At 39.6% G+C, this 15,477-nt stretch overlaps 1 protein-coding gene across 1 annotated transcript in view; it reads right to left on the bottom strand.

The window, feature by feature from the left end:
- lyst (lysosomal trafficking regulator) overlaps window positions 1-12,418 on the bottom strand; it is a 42,325-nt gene extending 29,907 nt beyond the window's left edge. Inside the window, exons 1-5 of the mRNA XM_079248526.1 lie at window positions 12,220-12,418; window positions 9,032-9,122; window positions 6,125-8,231; window positions 1,746-2,691; window positions 1,466-1,627 (exon numbers count right to left, since the gene is read on the bottom strand). Coding sequence (XP_079104652.1) covers window positions 1,466-1,627; window positions 1,746-2,691; window positions 6,125-8,231; window positions 9,032-9,122; window positions 12,220-12,411 — 3,498 coding nt within the window. The 5' untranslated portion in view covers window positions 12,412-12,418. The remainder of the gene's footprint in view (window positions 1-1,465; window positions 1,628-1,745; window positions 2,692-6,124; window positions 8,232-9,031; window positions 9,123-12,219) is intronic.
- Window positions 12,419-15,477: the final 3,059 nt, after the last annotated feature.

Here is a 15,477-nt window from a genome sequence, read left to right as displayed (position 1 = left end):
AAAAAACCAGAAGTGGGTGGCTGTCTTTGGCTTTTCTTGATCAGCATAAAAACAGTCTCAAGAGTCCATCATCAGAATACCTACACCTTAAACATACAAAAAAACAATATTTTTGACTGCTCACATCCACCACCAGCACACAAACCATAACCACGAGGCATCACTAAGACAAATATATGCAGTCATGACAACATGACTCAGACTCCATTCATCACATCTCATTTTATGTGCACTCCATTCTACCATGAATGGTAAATATTGCACAGAGACAGTTTCTCTTTCTATCGCTGCTGTTGGCATTTACAGAACATTCATGGAAAAATTACACTTGAATGAGAGAATGCAATTACTTTAAGCTGGGGAAGGTAATCTTGCTCAGAGACTTTTTTTTTTTACTCTGCGTGAAGGGGTTCCTCATCCTGATAGTAGTCTATACACTTTTAAATCTTGAACAATAAGAAATATAGTTAGACCCCTCAGTTTACTGTAAATCTGTAAAAACTCAGATCAAAACGTTCGGGCCGAATTGAAGTTGTTCATTTCTTACATTTCATTAGCTTCTTCTCCCATCTCTCCTCCTCTCCCTCCCATGATAGCCACACCCTGCATATAAATAGCGTGTCAGGATCAAAATACAAAGTAGTGAGGCAGAAACTCGGAAGGCAAACATGGCTGAGAGATGCGGGAAGGATTTCCCGACCCGGCTGGGTTTATTTGGCTCCTGCCGCTAAACAGCCGAGAAAGAGAAAATCGTTGGTGGAAAAAGGTGCGAACTAGAAAAGAAAGTGCAAACCTCCGCCACGGCTTTGAAAAGTTCCTGGATCCAAACGATGATCTAGATCACCACCAAAATTAAATCAATTCTTCCTTTTCACATTTCCAACAACTCCTGAAAATTTCAATTAAATCTGTCCATAACTTTTTTTTAACTATCTTGAACACATACAGACAAATGGATAAATGTCGGTAAAAACACAACCTCCTTGGCGGAAGTAAGAAAAGAGCCTTCGATCACGTAAGGAGCAAAACCAGAGGGGGAGGAGCCAAGACAGGGCGCCACTTTCACATCTTGCTCACTGCCCAACATTACCTATCCCAGCTTTTAGACTGAAGAAGCCATTAATGTTGCATTTCCCAAAAATACATGATCAAATAACATCCAGCTGATGCTCAACTATAGTTTGTTCTGGCAATTCAAAATTAATTACTTGATGACACAACCAGACAGGATTTTAGCAGCTGTGTAAAACACAAACTTGCTGTCAAAGAAACATTCATAGTTTTAAATAGTTTAAAAACAACAAATTTATGATGTGGTTTTGCAACAGACAAGTAAAGATTACAGAGAGAAAACTTGCCAGGAGCTTTGTTCTGTTACGGACACAGCACATAAATATACCGTAAAAAAGTAACCATATAAAGATACAAGGTAGCTGTTCTAATTAAGTAATGAAGTAAGACTCACCCTGTCTTGCTTTTCCTCAGAAGGATCAGGACAGGACGACACCTCAGCCAGAGCCACTCTGAGGAGAGAGTCAAACAGGGGCACAGCGAGGTCAGAGTTCACCACCCCTGAGCGAGCGAGCTGGTCTCTCACCTCAAACAGAGTTTCCTCAACAGACTGAAGCTGAAAGAAAAGTTACATTTACACTTTTGTGTAAAATCATGGCAAATGATTTCTTTAGGTGACATGTTCAGATATTTATTTCACAGTATGCTACAGATGCTGATGTAGACATACATACCTGATGAGAAAGCTCAGGCTCTAATCTCTGAAGGGCCGAGTTTGCACTGTGTAAACAAATCGCCAGCAAGGCTTCAAGGAGACGAATGCTTTGTAGTTGCCACTCCTCCTCCAATCTTCTTGATGGATCTTTGGTTTTTCCCTCACCTGGACCAGTACCATGGCTGTTAGATGAATCACAAGACGTATCCTCCAGTCCTGGTGAACTGTGACTGTGTGACTCAGGACTGCCTTTGCCTTTCCCGTCTCTTTTTTTCTTTGCTTTTCCATCCTTGGTCTTACAGGAAAGCTTTTGGATAACCATGGCCATGAGACGTAAGCACACATCCAGTCCTCCGAGCCTGAAGAACTGTCTCTGGAATAAAGGGCTGGCCATGTAGATCCACCGACACACTGACCAAACATCTGCGGCGCGTTGCAGCTGCTCTTTGGAGGGTAAAGCCACACTGTCTGGGGATAGATAAGGCAGCCGCCCCCCCAGAGGTTCACTCGCTGTGCTGTCATAACCTGAAGTGTCTTCTGAGTCGTTGGCTGAATCTCTGTCAGAATCTGCCTCTTTGCTGACACAGAGGAAGGCTACACACAGGAAGAGGTTAATAACATGGAGGTGAGTCTCTGTTCGGCTGCGGGCTGGTCCACGACCGTGCCCACTACGGTTCTTGTGATGTGGATATGCCTCCTTTAGGCCTTCATAGAACTTGCTGAGGCTCTGCGGGCCCTCTCCAACCCCTCGGGACCCCAGTTCCTCAGCCAGACCTAAAACAGCCTCTCTCTCTTCAGCATCGGCGCTCTCCATCTCTTGAAGGACCCCGTCAGTCTGATGTCGTCCACTGCCTATTATCAGAGTTTCAAACACTTTTAAAGCCCAAGAACGTGTCTGGTCCAGGTAGACAAGCTCCGTAACCTGGTTAAGACCATTACAACTGATGAATAGGTCTCTGATGACCCTGCAACACAAAATATTACAAATTACAATCAGTAAAGAAATAAGAGAAACAGTGGACATAAATAGAACAAGCCGAACTTAAACATGAGCAATCTGATTTGCTTGAATGAATTCATTTGAATCTGACTGCACTCTGCCATGTGTTTGGTTCAGAAACTGCCCCCAGAAAGAATATAACTCTTAACATCTGAGTGATCAGTGAAATTATCCATCTGATGGTAACAGGGATGCACACTGAGAGCAAATTTCCCACAGTTATTCAGCATATACATCTTTACATATAGATAACTCCATATGAAAACACTCACAGTATTTAAGTTCCTTTTTTATATGCATCATGTACTTGATCTGACCTGTTTTCTGCTGACTGAGCATTGCACTCTTTATTTAGACATGCATGACGGTGTAATGTGAAGACAACTGATGCATTTAATCAACATGACAAAAGGGACATTTCACCGTTTTATATGTGTAAACTACTAAAAACACACATAATTAACGCATTACAACACAGGACAAATTCATAAAAGGGCATCAAGTTTGTGAGGATTAAATTACAAAACACTATATATGGACACTGCAACACACAGTCTCAGGCTGCCTCTCCAGTATGATTTAAAAAAAGATGGTCATTTTAAGCCATTAACTTAGTGCATGAAATATGTCAAATTTAACAGTTCAACTTTTTTTTCCTTCTCCGATTCAAATCATGTTCCATGTCCAAAGGAAGCCTCCTTCTACAGATTGATTAATTTAGCTTTTCAGAACATTTCCTTATTTCATTAGTGCTGTGAAAGTCCATCTAGATCACTTTTCATTAATTGCACACTGTGCTTCATGCTTTCATAAAAAAAATTAAGTCCTGTTATGCAGGCGTTTACAAACGTAGCAGAGGATGATGTGTATGCAGTAAAAGATGTCAGATGATGCAAAAGATATTTATCATATAGGTCATTTTAGTCAACAAGAGACTATATTTTTTGTGGGCATGCCAAGATGTGTTAGCCCTTTCAAGAGACAGTGTAAAGATTTGCAGCAAAATTTCATCCAGCAAATAACTGCTTTCATTAAATTACAGTCACTCAACATAATGAGCTTTATGATTTACTCCAGTTGTCTAATCATTGTTATCTATATAATTGATCTGGAAGACTTAAAGCTGGGGAAGGTAATCTTGCTCAGAGACATTTTTTTTACTCTGGGTGAAGTAGTTCCTTGTCTTGATTTTAGTTTGTACATTTTTAAATCATGAACAATAAAAAGTATAGTTAGACCCCTCAGTTTACTGTAAATCTGTAAAAACTGACCAATCAAAATGTTCGGGCCGAATTGAAGTTGTTCATTTCTTATATTTCGTAAGATTCTTTTCCCATCTCTCCTCCTCCCCCTCCCCTGATAGCCACATCTTGCATATAAATAGCGTGTTAGGATGAAAATACAAAGTAGTGAAGAAGAAACTCGGAAAGCAAACATGGCAGAGAGATGCAGGAAGGATTTCCCGACCCGGCTTGGTTTATTTGGCTCCTGCCGCTAAACAGCCGAGAAAGAGAGAATTATTGGTGGAAAAAGCTGCGAACTAGGATAGCACTTGGAGAGCGCAAACCTCCACCACAGCTTTAAAAAAAAAATTCCTCGAGCCAAATGGCGATTCAGAAAATTAAACACCACCAAAATTAAATCAGTTCTTTCTTTTCACATTTCCAACAACTCCTGAAAATGAAATAAAATCCATCCATAACTTTTTGAGTTATCTTGAACACATACAGACAAACAGATAAAGGCTGGTTAAAACATAAACTTCCTTCGCAGAGGTAAGAAAAAAGCCTTGGATCACGCAAGACGCAAAGCCTGAGGGGGAGGAGCCAAGACAGGATGCCACTTTTAGATCTTGCTAGCTCCCCAACATTACCTTCCCAAACTTTAAAATAAAATAGTTTTGCATACAACAGATTGCCCTCTTTGAAGCAGAAGATGGAGCTGTCTAATATAGATTTGTTATTCAAGACAATAAAAGAGACATTCTACTTTTAAAGGTGATAAGTCTTGTTTTAATTTTGGATGCATCGATTCAGGATTTCATGTATTCTTTGAAACTTGTGAATGAGTAAAGATCAGTCACTTGCATTTTACATTTGCTGCCTGTTATGCCGTATCCTGTACCACTAAATGTATTGATGAAACATGAAATTTTGGAACAATGGAGAATTTGATATTTCTGAAATCAGACAAACTATTTTCTTCTTGGGAAAGTTCTTAAATCATGGACTGAAAACTAAGTGTTTTGTTTCACATAACTTCAATATTTTACTGAGCAACTTCTGCAATTGCTTTTTCCCATTACTATTAATGCACAAAGTAGTTGTTTCATCCGTTTTGATTATTAATGATTTCATAATCTGACAGAAAGTTATTTAAATTATAAGCCTTGTCAATAATCTTAAATACACGTAATTAAAAGGGCCTAAATTTGTTTGTTGACAGAAATCACAGTTAAAAAGCAATTTCTCAATCCACCTGCCCTGCATGTTTTAGTTTTCTTTGATTCCAACACTCCTGCTACAGATTAATCAATCTGCTCGTGAAGTTCCTTGCAAGGCAAATAGCAATCAGCCATTCATTTGACTCATGTGTGTTGAAGTAGGGTTACCCCTAAAACATGCAGGGCAGGCATTCCTGAGGTTCAGGACTGAAAAACACGGAATTTGAATGTTGTTAAAACTGCAGACAGCAGGAAAACACTGCATTAGTACACTGCAAGAAAAACAGAAAAAGACCGTACGTCCATCTTTTTTTTTTTTTTTTTTTTTTTTTTTAAATCAGCTGATCTTATTTACTGTAATGAGGGGATACAAAACTCAATTTCAGCATGCACACTGAGGAGGACATGGGCACAATGTTCATGGGTCATAAAGAAAAATACAATCATACATGTTTTTGTATTATGTTGTGTTCAGTGGAATCTAGATTTAGTTTTCAGCAGAAAAGAAAACATTAAAAAGAATAAAAATCATTTTAATTGCTTTTGCTGAAACTTGAACAACACGCATGGACAAACACGTGCTTCTGCCTGACCACCATGTGTGACACTGTTACGTAAAGAGTCAATAATCTACCATCTCTCACTCGGTTCGGTAGCTATGATAAATTATTCATTAGTATTAATTAGTGATGGCCTAGAGGGACAGCTCTAATGACAAGGTCTAGGTAGATTAGGTATCTTACTTGGGGGTAGTTGATTATGCTTATGTAATTATATAAAATAATTATTACCTATTTCTTGAACGAGAAATTAAAATGTTTCCCTGCATCCCTTGACTATTGCATATTGTTGGGAATTAAGTTAAAAGGCAAAGATAAAAACAATTCAAAGGGTAAAAAAAAAGGATAAACGCCAAGACATTGAAGATCAGATCACAAAGTGTACAACAGCTCACCTTGATTTGAGAAGTGCTGGTAACGTTTGCAGGTAGATGAGTAGAACCTCCACGGGTAGGCACTGCGTATGAAAGCTGCAGACCTGAGTGCAGACAGTAGAAACCGCTAGCTGCTGGGCATGATGGACTAGCTCTACCCCTCTCTGCAGCACAGGGTTGAAGATGTGTGTGTAGAGCTTGCACTGCACAACAGCATTGCCCCGCAGTGTCAGGTGGCACACATGGCCAGCTATCTGCTGGCTCAGCTGCCAGTCCTCACCAAATACTAGCTCTTGATAGGCCTCCAAAGCATCCCACTTCCATAGCATGTCCTCAGCTCCCCCTCCACTTGGCAGTATACCCTGGGATTGGTAACATAAACTGGTAGAAAGAGTCGAAGGTTCTCCTTGCTGCAGTGTCTCCTCCAGGCCTGGTAGCTGGCTGCTATCCAGAGTGCAGATGTTACATGAGGCTAGCTTGGCTTTCTCTGAGGGCTGACCCCCACCAAGTTGATCTAAAATCAGCCTGGCCAACACACTGAGGACATGAGACTGGTAACTACGCAGTCCTGGAGCCTGGAAGGCATGTAGCAGTGGTCCTACAACTGAGCGGGGATCCATACAACAGCAGATCCCAACAGCCTGAACCCCAGCCAAAACCTGCAACACAGCAGGCCCACTGGGTGACAGGCGCTGCAAGAGCCGCAGACATTGGTGGGCACAGGCTGCTAGGCAGCAGCAGCGCTCAGGGTAGCGCACTGCATCTCCCTCAGTTCCTTCCACATCTTCTCCATCCTCTTCAAAGGGGTTACGTCGAGCAGCCTGCTTGAAAGCAGAGACAGGCAAACCTGACAGGTCCCTGTGGTGATGAAGGAAGTGGGAATATTCACATCGACGGTGACGGCGACGGGCACATACTGACTGATGCAGCTGCTCTGACTTTGCTTTCTTTACAGCACTGATGATCTTGAAGACCCCTGCAATGAGACCTCTTAACCGCTCTGAAGCCTCTCCCCCCATTTCTGAATCTTTGGCTCTTCCAAGTCCCTCCAGTCGCAGCACAGTGGCCTCAAAAAGCTCAAGTCCACGGTGCTGGACAAATTCATGGACGAGCTCCAGGGCCTGGCTAAAGAAAAAGGGGTTGGGTGTGGAAGCCTGGAGGCAACTCAGAAGTACTTGTAAAACTCCCTCTAAGAGCTCAGGAAGCAGCAACGCTCTGTGACGATAACGGGAGAATGAAAAATCTTCCTGAACTTCTTGCAAAGTCTTTTTGGGACGTGGCGCAAAAGGATCATTCTGTCTTTCCAAGCAGCTCCGGATTTTGAGAGTGGCTCTTAGCAAGTCCGTCAGACTACGTCTCAGGCTGTCTGGAAGTCTGTCGTTCTGACTCACATCCACAGACATGAGATGCAAGATGGTACGTAGCAGCATCCTTTGAACCAGGGCTATCGGTTCCTCAGTCCAACCTCCAGCAAGCTCCTCTACACCTGTTACACCTCCACCTCCTCCCCCTGGACCACAGCAATCTCCAAACTCTGTTAAGATCTCTGTTAGAGTTGGTACCACACTGACAGCAAGGCCAGGGTTGTGGTTAATGCTCATGTCAAACTTGCACACCTTCTCCAGCAGGGACAACAACACATGGCAGAGATCAAAGGGTGAGTTCTCCATTCGGTTGAAGATTGATATTGCAGCTGGGTCTGTCAGGATTTCGTTGTCAATCATCTGGGACCCAGGGGCTCTGGGATGGGGGTACGGTGCACTCATGGTTTCTGTTGTGTTGGTGGCGGTGGATTTTAACTGCAAGGCTTCCGAGCGATGATGCTGACAGCTTACTTGGATGGTGGAACCATGAGCTCTTCGGCTCCTTGCACCACCTGAGCCTGGGGCGGCTCTGTCTTCAGAGTTAGCTTCTGAATCTGAGGTAGAAACCTGGGATTTGCGAGCATCTTTTACTGAGTATCTCTGCGCTGTTCTGCGCGATCTCCGTGACTTGAAAGTGCCACTGCCAACACGAGACCGTTTTCCAGAATTCTGCTCTTCTGTTGCAGCCTTCTGTCCTGCTCTGAGAGGGACGGCCTTCACCTCCCGGTTAAGGAACACCTCCAGTAAGGACGGCAGGGTGAAATCTGTCAACAAGGAAAACAATTACATGCAAATAAACTTTTAAACATACATAGAAATGCTAAATTTGGGATGACATATTACATAAATGCCTGGTTACGCCACTTTTTCAATTTTGAGAGTGACAAACACTTTTTTACGTTACGTTCAAGAGTCATTCTTTTTAGTACATAATGAGGAACATGATGCTCCACAGTCAAAGCTTGTTTGTTAGAACAGTCAGTAAGCAAAAATTAATTAAAAGAAAAATGTCTCGGGTCCATGTAAGAGAAGATCAGCAGGCTTGTACTAAATGCCGATGTCATAGTTAGGTCACAGGCTTCTGAAACTGCTAATCTTCTGCTCTGTGGGTGCCTGTTACACAGATCCATCACAATAAGTGGTTAAAATAGATTGTTGTGTCTCAAAATCAGTGCATTGCAACATGCAGTGTCAAGGAAATGTCATTAGTGTCACTTGATAAGCTCATCACTGCCACAATCTATATTCAAAACTAATTTGTATACATTCCAGTGCCTTTACATGAACCCACCGAACTGGAGGCTTAAAAACTGCTTGATTATAAGCTGGAAAGAATTACATAAAGATGGAAGACAAAACAAAACAATAAAGCTATAAATGTTATTTCCAGTTGCAAGACAAATACTGATTTATATCCATAAAATTATGTATAACATTTTAAATGTGTAGCTAAATAGAGTATGAGAAGCAGTCACATGAGCAGAATGAGAAACATGTTCTTCAAGACATTAAAAAATCAAAATTAAAAAGAGCATGTAATATAGCAATGTCTGTGTGAACTAACCTGGAGCTTTTTCCTCCTGCACAGGAATCTTCCAGACCAATGGGAGTAAAGACAGCAGCAAAGTGAGCAGCTCTTCCCGACAAGTAAGCTCCTGAAAGTGCAACAAAACACACTGGGTTACCTCGAAAGCCTCCCCTCACTTGTCACTTTGGTTACACTCTGACGTCACATAAGGACACTCCCACTTTTATCTATTACAGATGTTCTTCAAACATCTGAGTGTTTATTCATGCACTTACTTGAATTAAATTAGCATTCAATTCAAATCATATTTGAAAATTAATATTTTTTGGTGTTTCATCAGCAGCAGACTATTTATCTATGTGCACATTTAATCAGGTAGCTCAGCAAAAGTGTGACAGGAAACAATGTAGCAACTGCATGACAGATTTACTTCCGAGACCTTTGTGATCTCATGTGTATCCAGAGCATTCCTCTCTCATGTGATAATTAAAAATTGATCAACCTAAAACATTTGTAGAGCATAAGAAGCTAAAGTGGAAGGTTTATTAAGGTTTTTTTCATTGATGGATTTTTCTATCCAAGTTTCTTTATGAACAAATCCAGATTTCTCTCTTTTGTCCAAGTGAACTTAGAAGAAAGAATAATTAACATCCAATAGCAATCCAAGTAGCTCTCGCAGACAAAATATCTGATCTATCAGAGTCAACCTGGGGTGGAAGGACCTACAAACTCAGTGAAGGATGAACAACTATAGATTTTCAGCTCAATCAAAATGGTAGCTTTTAAAAAAAACGAACTACCCTACAAGTGTTTCTAATTGTCATTAAAAGCCTGAAAGACTCCAGACAGCTATGACTGCAACAACAGCTTATAACAATTTGAACATGAATGCATTAAAAGTCAGTGCCAAATGCTGCCATTTACAGAGAAAATACAACAATGGAATATAAGACCAGAAAAACTGGAACCAAGAGTGTCTCCATCTCCATGGCATTTAAATTAGCAAAAACTATTTAGAAGATGTAGAAGCTGCTGGTTTTCAACTATGTTAACATACTATTCATCTACGAAATGGGTATTTACATTATATTATAAGATCACCTTTGTGGTCAGATTAATCATCATTATGTCCTTCCTATTTTATCTCATTGACCTTGAAACATTGTTGCATTGGACTGTGTGCTGGCATTTAGCTTGTTTGTGCATTTTAGTCTATCATGGACTAATAAGCACATTTCAGATGTCTCAACAGTTTGTGAAACAATTTTGTTATTCAAAATGTACAAGTCAAACACTAACATCAGACATGACCAAGGAAAGAGAGCATTTGCAGGCAACTGACATCAATTAACAGGCGAGAGGAGGGGGTACACTTCAGTTTGCCAGTCCACCACCAACAAAGACAGATACTATTACCATTCAAAAGTTGTAAAAGTTTCAATCTAAAGGTTATAATCAGTTTTTGTTAAAGGTTTAAAACTGATCTGAGAAAAATTAAATTAGCAAAATTGTTTCAGAATCTTCAAGCATGTTAAGTCTACAAAGTATAAAGTTTATGACTCGATTTGGACACAGTTTACAACTGAACTTTTTTATGGGTCACACAATCTGACAAGTCACAAGACTCGGCGTTATACCAGATGTGCAGTAGAGTGTGTGTTTTAAAAGTAATATTAAGATAAGAAAAGATTCAGAAACTAGAGGGGAAAGCAAATACAAAAAAGGGAAAAGCAAAAACAAATGAGAAACAGAAAAAGTGGAAGAGTAAAAGAAAACAACATACGGGCATAAAATAAATACATGAGATCAAATGTTAATAAAGATGTCTGAAAGATAAATTAAACAGTAATTAATTAAAACAGAAATGCGTTAAAACATATCATTAATTAATTTGTTTCATATACTGCAAATTCCAATTCAGGGTTGGAGGGAAGCTGAAACCGATCGCAGTAATTAGCAGATAAGACCCTGCACAGGTTGTCAGTCCATCACAGAGCCAACACAGGGACAAACAGCCAATCACACTCAAACGGCTAATTTTATGTGACCAGTTAACCTAACATTGGCGATTTTCTTTATTTATTTCCACAATAATTTATTCCAGAGTATGTCTGCTAATTTACATTTATTTCTTTTGTTTTGTTTTTTTTTTGGTGCTCTGATACTCCCATCTTACAGTATTTATTGGAAAAACTCTGTGATGTTCAAGCTGCATTGTTTACTGTCATCAGGAGAGTCTCCTGTGTTTTTTTAACACATCACCAAATAATGGTCATAAAATTACATAAGAATCTAGGTTGGATATTCTGAACAAATTTGCTCATTATCTTTGATTCAGCAGGAACAGAGAAAACAGCAGAGTTGAATTTTCAGCACTCAAATAATTAAATAACAGACGAGCACTGCATTACTATTCTGTTTTTTTTTTTTATGTCTTTAGATCCAATGTAAGAAGGGAATTTACATCGAAGACATCGAAGTAATTTTGAAGGTTTAGCCTGACAGTTATGGAAATATATTCTCTCCAATTTTGCTCAGATGTTTCTATCAGAGCAGAAAGGGTTTTTAATAATAACTTTTATTCAATGGAAAAACACTGTGTTCTAAGGCCAAATAGTTTCTTCCTAAAATTACATTGCCTCTAATCAGAGCACAACTAGTGGTTTTATATTGATTTTTCAGCTCTTTCATCTCACCAGCTGATGCTTGTGTTATATTTGTTACTTTCATCATGTGTTTCCGTTCAGGGCATTCCTAGTTCAACTTCCTTTTGATGAGTAAAGATCAGTTGAGGCAAAAGTTATGCAGGCATATGTGCAGAAATTAAATTAGTTATGCCCATGTTGAACAGCTGCATGTAAAAGCATAGCACATTAATTAGCACATGAAGCTAAATCTGAAGCGAAAAGCAGTAACTATAAATTTTATGTTGCTGTGAATGAATTCAGCTGCATTGGTATTTATTACTTCAAATGAGTGCAAGTCTGTGGGATTTGTATTTTTCTGTGAAGCTACGTCTCAGGTTGCTCAAGTGTCATGCAACAGGAATTCTTCTTCATCCAAATATGGACTGAGATCACAGTTGATTCCCATATTTTAAGAGCTAACAATTTGTCTGAACAATTACCATTTTATTGTTTACTTGTTTGTTTCTTATAACTGAAATAAAATAAAATAAATTGATTTGTTTGAGATTAGATGAATGTCTTTAGCTCTTTCCTTACCTGGTCAATGATAGAGTCCAAGGTACTCAGCAACAGGAAGCCTCGTCCCCTGACCAGGTATTCGCCCAGAGCCACCATATGACTCTCCTCTTCATCTTCCTCCCGTGCCTCTGCTCGCTGGGCCACCGCACTGCATAGTTGATGAACATCGGTCAGGAACTCTCTCGCCAGTGTGTTACTGGCACCACTCATGTCTGAGCTGTAACACAAGACATAAAAATGTCAGAGGGGCACGACATGATCAAATGATCCACATACTGTATGTCTACAAAGACTCAAAAACATTTATCTACATTCGATTTTTTTCAAATGTAGCTGCAAGGTGTTTCCATTAAATGTTGAAAATAACAATTAAAAATTGTGCAACTTGATGATGAGAATTCCTAAATTTCCAGAAGATTTCATCTTTAATTGAACTAATGTGACAAAACAGAGGCTTAATAATATTAATTAACCTGTTAGTATCCAGTTAATGTTGCAGGCTGGACACCAAACTACAACAAACGCAGCTGGATGAAAGCCTAACAGCCAAATACAAAGTCCAGAAAAGTATACACTCATAACAAAAAGTACATCACAACTGTGAAAATAAAATGTGCAAATACTGCAAGGTATTTTCAAACACTAAAGCCAAGGTTCATAACTTGAATATAAAATGATGAAAATGCTCATATCCAATCGAGCATGCTTTTCAAAATGCCGCCCATTTGGTGTACGATTATGTCTGCAGCAGCCATGTGTTCCTCTGCACGAGCTGTAAGTCCCAGTACAAGACAGACACCTGGCAATGCTTTCCATTACATTACAGAACAATACCAGTTCAGTCAACTGAGTGCGGCTTCCGAGATGAGCCGTCATCAGATACCAAATTAACATTTACATTCTCTAAACTTCTCCAGTTTCACACCTACACCTAATGTAATGATATACAGAGGAGGGCTGAATTAATCAAATCTGACACAAGCTAAATTCCTGACATCTGTCTCTACAACATACGTACATATAATCCTTTTTATCTTACCAAATGTTATTGGGCCAAACAGTTGTCTTCCAGACATCTTGTGCATGCTCCAAACTTAACTTCAGTTCTGCTCGCTGGATCTGCATACTTCCTCACATGACTGCTGACTGAATTCTCTGTTCCGCAGCACAAATTCCATTCAATTGGAATTTCAAATGGAAGCTTTCCAGATTCGCAACAGATCAGCGTATCACATGAAAGCATGTGCTGTCACATGGCGAGAGGACTGGTCTTGGGAATACAGACAAGCACCCAGTGCCCTGTGGAAGACCTCTGTCAGTAACAGTCATTCACAGTCAGGGCCTTTGTATTCCACACTATAACAACTAGGAGTTTCCTTTAATGCAAAAAAAAAAAAAAAAAGCTACGAGGGATAAATAGAAAATAAAGCAAGATGGGGCACTTTAATAAACATTTTGGTGCCCTTACCTTTACAAATTGACTTTGTGAGGTCTTAAATTGCAAACCCATATTGATCTAATTTAATTTTATTTCTCTATTATTTCTAATTTCACTTGTCCTATCAAGATTGCTTAACTACCAAAATATATTAGTTCCATAAAAATATGTTGAGCGTTATATAAAGAGTGTTATTTTTACTTATTTTTATTAGCAATTATTCATGTAAATAACAAATACTCTAATATTAGATCAAACTGACTCAACAAGGTTTCTTAAAAAAAGACATCCTACTGAAAATGTACTGTCTCTCTTTTAGTATTTCTGTAACATTAAGGCCTGAATCGCACCTTGACATCAGAAGAGCAAAATCCTTTCTGGACTTCTAAAGTGTTTACCACAGATCTACATGGGCTCTGTTGAAAAACTCACGATATAGAGCAAAAAGGACAACACAAACAAGATTTGAAGAAAAACATTATCAAAATATTAAAAATATACATAGCTGGAGGAAAAGAGATGAATGCAACACAAATAAATCTCTCTAAAATTTATCCCAGATACCAGTTGATCTGTTACCTCAAAACATCTCAAAGTAATCTGGAGTCTTAGGTCCAGGATTCAAACAAGGAAATAAATGACCGATTAACTTGGCAGTCTCTGAGATTCCCAACTCCAACCTCTGTTGTAATATGATTTAAAGACGTGTTGCATGGACTTGCTAACTTCTTGTACCTTCTTGTAATCCGCTATTTGAGCATTTCATGCAGCCAGCAGTAGAGCTTCCTTCAGCACCAGGAGTTTGACTTAAGTTTACATGATTGACTTAACATTCCCAGAACTAAAGCTATGCAGGAGCAGCCCCCGCTTGAGGAAATCTGTGAAGATATCATTTCACAAAAAGCAGCGATAAGGCAGAAAGGATTATAGAGAGTAACTAAATTCATCGCTGTTGATAACCAGTTGACCAGTTTATAGCCGAGGAACGCTTTAACCCCTTGGCATTATGTACCACACCCTACAAGGTGCTTCCTCTTGAACCTGTGATGTGACCACTATCGGCTTTATTACAGGCCTTTGGAGTTCTGACGTTCCCAAATGTCAATGTTTAACCTCACTGCACACTGGATTGATTACTCGATTCATCAAAAGCTTGCAGGGCTGCATGCCTAAAAGTGTTATGGATCTGATGCAGCGCAGCATGTAAAGAAGTCAACAGAGGACATGTTAAAAACATGGGAAACAGAGAAGAAGTGAGTCCCCGTAATGTGTGATTTTGCAGGTAAATATGAAACAAGTAGGTGGTGACATGGGGGACTCCTCTAATGGGCCACATGGTGCACATAATTCAGCTGGTTATGCACAGAAAAGTAGTCTTCAAGGCTAGCAGCACAGTCACAGTGGTCAGTGTGACTAAAAAAGTTGGTCCTTTTAAGTATTCACAGCAACCCCACGGATGCATTTTGACTGATACGAATATCTGCAATGTCACGTACATGATATTCATTTAACTAGTAGGAGGAATTAAAGACATTAGTTACGTTAAATTATTGACAGACAAATTAATTCATTAAAGAAATTAACTGCAGAATATGGAACATTAGTCAGTCATTGATTATACGGATGCATTTGGCAGACTTCCACTAATAAAGTCGTAACTTTGGTGCTATTAGGCATTTTTCAGACCCCTCTAGTGACTCCACAGAAAAAGCAATTATCAACAAGTCTAGTGACTTTTTCTGATATGGGAGACTTTTGGTGAGAAAAGTCGTCTACGCGGTTGCTGCGTAAGATCCTCCCCTGTCCAAAAGATCACACAAGAAGCTCATGCAGCATCC

Source organism: Telmatherina bonti, assembly GCF_933228915.1.
Source record: "Telmatherina bonti genome assembly, chromosome: 11".
NCBI classification, from domain to species: domain Eukaryota; kingdom Metazoa; phylum Chordata; class Actinopteri; order Atheriniformes; family Telmatherinidae; genus Telmatherina; species Telmatherina bonti.
The sequence above is the reverse complement of the archived record's forward strand: the minus strand, read 5'-3'. Positions and strand labels throughout refer to the sequence as shown.